General features: G+C 37.4%; 1 protein-coding gene across 2 annotated transcripts in view; it reads left to right on the forward strand.

The window, feature by feature from the left end:
- Positions 1-9,458, forward strand: part of RBM25 (RNA binding motif protein 25) — a 51,729-nt gene that overhangs the window by 349 nt on the left and 41,922 nt on the right. Inside the window, exons 1-2 of one of the 2 annotated variants that reach the window (XM_007459698.1) lie at positions 7,032-7,073; positions 7,186-7,306. In XM_007459698.1, the coding sequence (XP_007459760.1) occupies positions 7,032-7,073; positions 7,186-7,306 (163 nt within the window). Of the gene's footprint in view, positions 1-7,031; positions 7,074-7,185; positions 7,307-9,458 lie in introns of those variants that run through there. The other variant, XM_007459699.1, reaches the window with a different exon arrangement.

Raw genomic sequence — 9,458 nt, forward strand, 5'->3', positions numbered from 1 at the left:
GAGGCTTGGGTCTCTACTTTTAGGCCTCGAAAACGAGTGGGCCCAGTAGGAGCCCGTGGAGGCCGGACCTACTGCCAGAGCCTTCCTCCTTGCATTGTCGTCCACTTTCCCTTTCCTTTCCACGGCTCGCCACAGAGAGGCCTCGGCCCATTCTGGGCTCCACGTTTGCCACAGAACGCTCGGTCGGCCCCTGGGGAGCCCTTCCCTGAGGCCCCTTTCTAACCTGAGCCTGCGGAAGCCCTGCGGTAGATATTCCGGGCCTAGGATACAGTTGCCCCAGGCTCTGCCTAGAAGCCGGCTAGCACCCACCTTTTTTTTTAGCGGGGGGCTGGCCACCAGCTGTTTTCTGTCCCTTCTTCGGTCGTCTAAAGCCCGCCACCGAGTGAACTGCCCTCCCTCCCCCCGCCCCCGACTTGAATTTAGCTACTGCCCACCTTTTCTACCACCCTTCTGGTTGGTTTGCTTGTCTAAGATTGTGGTGGGTGGTGTGGCCTTGCCCCCTTTCTCCCCTGGAGGTTAAAGTAAACTATATCTCCATTGATTCTAGGGGAGGACCCAGCTCCACGTTAAAATATGTTGCTTCGTTCTCATGCTTCTTTGGTCTTCAATACTACTTTTAAAACACGTTTTTTGAAATAGTTCTAGGAGTATGAAGATTATTTGAAGTTATGTAATATGGTTGTATATTGCCATTGGAAAAGCCATTTTGATACTGGGCAGAGTGGAGCCGACCAAAAAGAGGGAGGAGATTGGACTTCTCTTGCCCCAGACTGCTATAGTGCGAAGTACTGTGAATTGGGTAGTTGGCAGTAGTGTATAAGCAGTTTTTATATAGTTTTAGGAGCTTTAATTTCTAAACGGTTATTTCCAAAAATGTTCAGAGGCCTAGAAAGGCACTCAGTGGTCATCAGTTCCTCACGATTCAAGTAGATACTATGCTATTCTCATTTAATTTTTCTTAAAGCCTTGGTTTGCTTCACTTGTAAAATGAGGATTATTAATTGTATTCACCTCATAGGTTGTTGGAATTGGGAATTAATTGAAAAAAAAAAAGTAAAATCCTTAATGCAATACCCAAGTAACATAGTGTTTAGTCCACATTAACTGATAGTGTTTGTTGTTTAAGAATTTTCAGTGAAGTATCAATACAAGACCCTAACCCTGACTCTAACATTTCTTCCAGTGTACTCTGGATAGACTTTCGTAAATAAAGTCAGAGTTAATCATTGGTATGTCATTACTAGAAAGAGGCATTGTGATAAGCAAAAACAGCCTTTGGATTGGTAATTTCAGGATAGTGGGGACCGTGGAGTCCTTACCCATTTATTGTGTTCCTTTGGACAAGTTAGCTTCTTTGTCTGTAAAAGAAGAATAATATATTTACACTAGGTAATTTGGTAGGTTAAGTGAGATAACGTTGAAAGCTTTTGTAAACAAAAGTAAATTAATATCTTACCTGTTATTTTTATTAAATAATTCATCTTCTTGGGGTTACCAATTTCCTTTTCTTTTTTGGCCACAGACAAGTTAGCTATATACCTTTTTCATTTACACATGATTTAGAGAAAAATCATACTGACTTTTATACTATAGAAGGAAAAGTAATCATTGAATCTTTTAACATCTTATAAAAACATTCTGTTTATTTTTTTAATCTCTTGATAATTTTTTTGTGATTCTACCACTGCTGTTCATGAGAATTTTGATTGAATTCCTTTAAGTTTTTGAATAGCTTTCTTCCTAACTTTTTTGAATTTTGAAACTCCAGAAAATAAAAACATATTTCCACTAACCAGAATTGATATTGCTTTTTAACTTTTTATTTTGACATAATTTCAAACTTCAAAGAATTCTCAAATATCTTTCATCCAGATTCCCCAGATGTTAACATTTTACCAATTTGCTTTATCCTCCTCTCCTTTTTATCTCCATAGTTTTCTTCTGAAATCTTTTGCTAGTAAGTTGCAGATGTGGTGTCCCTCTTAACCCCTGAATACTTAAGTGTGTATTTTTTACAGACAGTTACATTCTCTTAATTAACAACAGTACAGTGATCAAAATCAGGAAATTAATATTGGTACAGTATAATCTACCGATCTTAACTGGGTTTTGCCTGAAATTGTCCTGAAGTCATATTGCTACCTTTTATTAAGGTATAATTAACATATAAAATGCATTCATTGTAAATGTACAATTCAGTGTTTTTCAGTAAATGTGCAGAGTTGTGCAACCATTACCCCCAAAGGATCCCTCTTTTCTGTTTGCAAGTCACTCCCTATTCCCACCTCAGCTCTAGACTACCACTAATCTCTCTCTATAGTTAGGCTTGCTTTGCTTAGGCTGGGGCAGTTATGTCAGTCCATTGTACCTTGAAGGCTATAAGCAGAGCAGGAAACAGTGCATGCTACACTAATCATTCATATTTAATGTAGAGTTACTGGACTGGCTGTATAACTACACATAATAACTTAAAATTTGCTCTTTCAGAACTAATAAAAATAACGCTTAGAAAAGAACCTGGCAAATAATTGGAGCTGGGTGTTTTATTGAATAAATGATTAAGTTGTATATGTGTGTTTGCTGAGGAGAATCTGTTGGTTCAGTTGCTTCTTGGCACGCAGTGTCCTGATGGGGTTAGCCTGTAAATCTGTCCCTGGTGAAATACTTTGTGTCTGTCGGGATAAATCTGTAATGGAGGAATGCATATAAGCAGTAATAGTATTCTCATGAGTGCAGAAAAAGAGTGGTTTAAGAGAGTAAAGAGAAAAAAGTGAAAAAGAAAAGCAGAATGCATGCATATGTTGAGGGGTAGAGGTAAAGCTTCTTTAGAAGTTTGTTTTCTTTTTTGGGAGGACCATATTTATTGAGATAAAATTTACATACAGTAAAAGGCACCCATTTTAATTTCAGTGAATTTTGACGAATACATAAACCTGTATGACCACTGTCACAGTCGAGATAGGGAACACTTCCAACATAGGGGCTTGTTTTTGTTACTTTGGGCCATAAAGTTTCATACTTAGCAGGTGAAAATGCTTTGAACCTTCTAAAAGTGAAACACTACTATTCAAGTATTCTTTAAATGCTATTTAAGTCACTTCAGTGCTAATAAAATAACCTCTGCATCTCTCTCAAACCCCAAACACAATCCCTCAGCAATTGACCACATTCAAAGTATATACAGAAACCAATAACTTGTTACCAGTTCACTGCTACCACCTGTTCTAGGCCATCTCTTTTGTCTGGATTATTGCAATAGTCTCTTGCTTCTCTATCCTTGTTCTCCTCCAGTCTTATCTTCACATAGTGGCCAGTGACAGTGTTAAAGTATAAGTCAAGTCAAAACCCTTTCAAATGCTTTCCATCTCATTCTGAGTAAAACCCAGTACTTTTACAGCAGCTTACAAAGCGTTACACTCTTTGAACCCCTTTCCCATCTCCAGCTTGCCGCCAGTACTGTGTTCCAACTGTTGGCCTTGTTACTCCTCCTGCGAACATTGCATTCCCACCTCAGGCTCTTTGTATTTGCTGTTTCCTTTGCTGGGAAGGCTGTTGCCCCCCAGAATAGAGTTTCCTGCCTCAGTCTCTTGCAAGTCTTTCTTCAGATGTTACCTTCTTTGTAAGACCTGACCACCATGTTTAAAATGAAGCACGGCCCACCCCGCAAAAAAAATGAAGCACTCCCTTAGCTCTCTTTCCTAGTTCATTCTACAAAGTACCTACCAACTTTGACTATCTGTATAATTTATTGTGAGAATTACAATTTATCAACTATAGGCAAAAATGATAAGCTTCGTTTATTATTCATTTTCACATACATCAAAGTATACCAAACTTTATGTTGAAGTAAGTGCTTGATACCCATTTTAGGATTTTTTTTGGCTGTGTTGGGTCTTCGTTCCTGCGCGTGGGCTTTCTCTAGTTGCAGAGAGCAGGGGCTACTCTTCGTTGCAGAGCACAGGCACGTGGGCTTCAGTAGTTGTGGTGCATGGGCTTAGTTGCTCTGTGGCATGTGGGATCTTCCCAGACCAGGGCTCGAACCCGTGTCCCCTGCATTGGCAGGCAGATTCTTAACCACTGTGCCAGCAGGGAAGTCCCTAGGATGTTTTAAGTGAATATTAATATTTATCAGATCATCAGAAATGTTTGTTTTCTGAATTTCCATAGGAGGGGCTGTTATCTTATTAAGATTACCTTCACCTTCGAAGTTTAGCCTACAAATAAGCAAGTTTTGAACAGTTCCAAATAAAAGGGAAATACTTCATAGAAAAATTGGAGTGAATGAAATGAGTATATTAGCATAAACTGAAACATAACTGGTTAACTCTTTTTTTTTTTTAACATCTTTATTGGGGTATAATTGCTTTACAGTGGTGTGTTAGTTTCTGCTTTATAACAGAGTGAGTCAGTTATACATATATATATGTTCCCATATCTCTTCCCTCTTAATGAACTCTTAATGAATGATACGTTTGAAAACCATGAAAAGTAGTTTAAACACCAAGAACTTAGAGGGTTTCTTTTTAAAAGTAGTATTTGTATTTAGTACTTGGGAAAAAGCGATTCTAAAGATGAATTCATGGCCCAATCTTTGTAACCATTGTGAGGCTAGGTACTGAGTCATTGCTAGAATAGTACCTGGCACATGGTAGCTTCTTAATAAATTTATTTAAAGAGGTTCTCAGAGTTTATTTGTTTACTGATTCATTTACTGATTATTTATTTAACAGGTATTAATACCAACTGCCCTCCTAAGGAAGTGCTGAGATAGAGTATTATAATGATAATATAAAAGCTTCTGTAAGTAGGACAGTAGCCCTCGATGTTTTAAAAGGATATACACTCCTGTCCCCTTCCATGTGGAATATTTGTTTTTGTTTTGGGCAAAAAAGTATTTTAAAAAAGGTTATTAAAAAATTCAACACGTTTACAATCTTAAATTAGTTACATTTTTCTTTTTAACTTAAGTTGATACCTACTTACTATTTAAGGCATTTCCAGTACCTTATTTGCTGGTATATGACAACGTTCTAGGAATTTATTTTACTTGTAAAGCTTCCTAAATATTTTAAGTGTACTGTGCTTTCGAAACTGAAGTTTAGATTTTACAGAATATTGTATATCCTAACTTACTAAGTGAAAAGAATACTGAGGAAGAAGAGCTGTGAGGATGAAGGACATGCTTTTTAAAGAAATGTCTAATAATGTCTAATGCAAGTTGAAACTGTTTTTTACCTGTCACCCTGGAGATTTACTACAGTGATGGTGAGGATATGAGGAAAGGGCGTACCCATGTACTGTTGGTGGGAATATTAATTTGTACACTAGATTTGGAGGTAAAGAGTAGATACATACAGTACTGATCTGTATTATAGAATTACTTGCACAGGTGCTTAGAGTTATATGTCCAATATGTCCAAGAATGTTTAATATGATTTGTAAGAGGTAAAATGTGGAGAATCATCAATGTTGGTTAGTTATAGCTATATAGTAATAGTTTACTGCATTATAAAGAATGGAATAGAACTTTATGAACTGACATGAAGAGATGTTAATAATGATGAGGGAGAAATGCACATAACAATATAGTATGATTATATTGTTTGCAGAAAAACATAAGTGATTATATATTAGCTTGTGTCTAGAAAGATATTTTAGAAGAATACAACGAATTATACCAAACTGTTGGAATCAGGGGCGAGGAAGTAGAAGACATGCACATTTTATCCTCTCTCTTCTAAAGGGTGAGTAAAACAATATATAAAACATAGAAAAGAAAATAATAGAGAAAAACATTTGTTAAAAGCTTCTGAAACTCTAGACTCCTTCAGTTACAGAGTGTAGGTGGGGGAGTTTTTCCTAGTGTCCAACAGAAAATCTATTAATCAAATCACCACTTTTAGCTGCATCACTGATAGGAGATCAACCCACTTATTTTGGCTGCTTTTTAAAATTGGTGCATGGAATCCTACTAGGGCATTCTAACATCATTTTTCTACCTTTTTCCCAGTAGTTCTGGGCACTTGAGTATGTTGACAAAAATATAAAAATTGGGGGGAGGAAAAGTCATAAGTACTTCTATTTTATTTATTTTTTACTCTGTCGGGTCTTCGTTGCTGCTCGCGGGCTTTCTCTAGTTACGGCGAGCAAGGGCTACTCTTTGTTCCGGTGCGTGGGCTTCTCATTGCAGTGGCTTCTCTTGCTGCACAGCATGAGCTCCAGGCGCACGGGCTTCAGTAGTTGTGGCGCGCAGCTAAGTAGTTGTGGCGCACAGGCTTAGCTGCTCCGCGGCGTGTGGGATCTTCCCGGACCAGGGCTCGAACGCGTGTCCCCTGCATTGGCAGGTGGATTCTTAAATACTGCGCCACCAGGGAAGCCCAGTACTTCTATTCATTTAGCTAAAAGACAAAAGTTTCTTATTAAGGAATGATATCACAAACCAAATCAAACAGTTCATTGTGTTCTTGTATTTTTAAAAATCAAATACCAGCGTCTGATTCTTGAGTTTCAGTCATTCATTCATTGAATATCATTCAAGAATGGTTAAGAGGTTTGCTTTTAAGAAAAATTACCACTTTTTTCTCATTGTCACAAGTTGTATGTGAATGGTTTATATTTGAACCATTATATTTGAATGGTGACTATGTGACCTGATATATGGAGGTCGTCCCCCCTCCCCCCTCCAGTTTGTAGAAAGTCACTGAGACATTCATTTGTCCTGGAAGAACTGGCCAACACTGAATCAACAAATACTGTGTAACTTTGTGAATTTAGTTTTCAGGGTACTGATGTGTATAAAAAATTAATGCATCAGAACACTTAAAAACTGTTAGATATCTTCCTGGATTCTGAGTTTGATTTAAAAAGATTCATTGATGTTTGGTATTTAATTTTTGGATATTAACTGAACCTCAAAATTTTTTTCTTCCTTTATATGTATTCCCATATGACTGTAGGAGTCTATCCTGAACTTAGATCGTGTACATTTTGGGAACTTATTTTAGAAAAGATCTAAGTTTAAAAAATTCTCAATGGACAGACAGAGAAAAGAGGGTCTTTGCCAACTCCTTTGGGTAAGAAAACTTGAGAATTTTGCAGATACTCTAAAAATGAAGGGCAACAAACCAAGCATATCAAATTGTAAAGTTTTCAAATAACATGATTTGTCATGATTTCTTTCTTTAGACCGCTGTGGTAAGAATGTCTTTCCCCCCTCATTTGAATCGCCCTCCCATGGGAATCCCAGCACTCCCACCAGGGATCCCACCTCCACAGTTTCCTGGCTTTCCACCACCTGTACCTCCAGGTAAGTTTGTGGATACGGTTGTTGTTTTTGAAATGTAGTTGATTTACAGTGTTGTGTTAGTTTCTGGTGTACAGCAAAGTGATTGTTATTTATATATATAAACACACACACTTTTTTAGATTCTTTTCCATTATACTTTATTGCAAGCTGTTGAATATAGTTCCCTGTGATATACAGTAAATCCTTGTTTTTTATCTATTTAATATGTAGTAGTTCATATTTGCTAGTCCCAAACTCCTAATTTCTCTCTCTCCCCTTCCTCCTTCGGTAACCATGTTTCTTTTCTGTGTCTGTGTGTCTGTTTTGTAAATAAATTCATTTGTATCATATTTTTAGATTCTACATGTAAGTGATGTCACATGATATATGTCTTTCTCTGTCTGACTTCATTTATGATAGTATGATAATCTCTAGGTCCATCCATGTTGCTGCAAATGGCATTATTTCATTCTTTTTTATGGCCGAGTAATATTCCATTGTAAATATATACCACACCTTATTTATCCATTCATCTGTCAATGGACATTTAGATTGCTTCCATGTCTTGACTATTGTAAATAGTGCTGCTGTGAACACTGGGGTGCATGTATGTTTTGAATTAGAGTTTTCTCCAGATATATGCCCAAGAGTGGGATTGTAGGATCATATGGTCGCTCTATTTTTAGTTATTTAGGAACCTCCATACCGTTGCCGTAGTGGCTGCACCATTTTACATTCCCACCAATGATTCTGTGTTTTTTTTTTAACCCATCCTTATGTCATTGCAATATTAACTTCAGGAAGATGATACATATGTGACTGTTGGTAGAAGAGCTGTTAGCATTCTGGAAATGTGATGTCTCATTTTCCTATGGTGATAGTTTTCATTTCTGGCTGAGTATCAGACTCATCTGGGAAATTATAAAGTCTTTATTTAAAAATATAGGTAATACATTTATTTTTAAATACTATACGTTTTAAATAGTAACAGTATTTTTAAATACTATACGTTTTAAAAAGTATACATTCAAAAATCAGTCAAAAGGGTATACAGTGGAAAATTTTTCTCACATTCCCATATAACTTGTTACCGTCCCCTTACTGAAAGGGGGGAACAAAGCAGGATTATTAGTTTCTTCTTTATCCTTTCAGATATTTTTATTTTTCTATCCATTTGTTTTGTTTTATTCTTTTGACACCGATATACAGTAACATCCTATGTATTCTATTCTGCCTTGTTTTTTTTTTATACTTGACAATAAATCTTTTTTAAAATTTATTTATCTTTGGCTGCATTGGGTCTTGGTTGCTGAGCACGGGCATTCTCTAGTTGTGGCGAGCGGGGGCTATTCGTTGTGGTGCGTGGGCTTCTCTCATTGCGGTGGCTTCTCTTATTGCAGAGCACGGGCTTTAGGCGCGCAGGCTTCAGTAGTTGTGGCTCATGGGCTCTAGGCGCGCAGGCTTCAGTAGTTGTGGCTCATGGGCTCTAGGCACGCAGGCTTCAATAGTTGTGGCTCGCAGGCTCTAGAGTGCAGGCTTAGTAGTTGTGGCGCATGGGCTTAGTTGCTCCCCAGCATTTGGGATCTTCCCGGACCAGGGCTCGAACCCATGTCCCCTGCATTGGCAGACGGATTCTTGACCGCTGTGCCACCAGGGAAATCCTTGACAATAAATCTTGGAGAGCTCTCCAAATAACTATTTAAAAGCTTCTTCTCTCCAATGTTTTATGAGGTTTAAAAAAAAAACAAAATAAAATTTTAAGGCGCCACCACAAGCTACTGAATCAAATCCTCAGAATTTGGGGCTCAGGAGTCTCTTTTCAACAAGTTCACAGGTGATTCATAGGTATCCATTTAAGCACAGTTAAGAGAACCCACATTTGAGAACCATTATCTTGAGATTTGTAATTAACATTGGTTTAGGAGAAAGAGTTTTCCTCTGGTTTATGAGTGGTAGTTCACATATTTTTATATTTTGATGGGGTTGAAAGCATTTCATGCAGAATTAGTTTCCCAGTTTCCCTTCTGAAAGGTAGTATCTAAGAGTCCTCCTTAATTTGCATGTTAGAAGTATTTTCTTTTAACATAGAATCTATGTAATTCAGGCTGAAATGAACAAATGATCTTGTAAACCATCCGGAAGTATTTCTTTTTTTTTTTTTTTTTTTTTTTTT

Source organism: Lipotes vexillifer, unplaced genomic scaffold (assembly GCF_000442215.2).
Source record: "Lipotes vexillifer unplaced genomic scaffold, Lipotes_vexillifer_v1.1 scaffold39, whole genome shotgun sequence".
Lineage (NCBI taxonomy): Eukaryota > Metazoa > Chordata > Mammalia > Artiodactyla > Lipotidae > Lipotes > Lipotes vexillifer.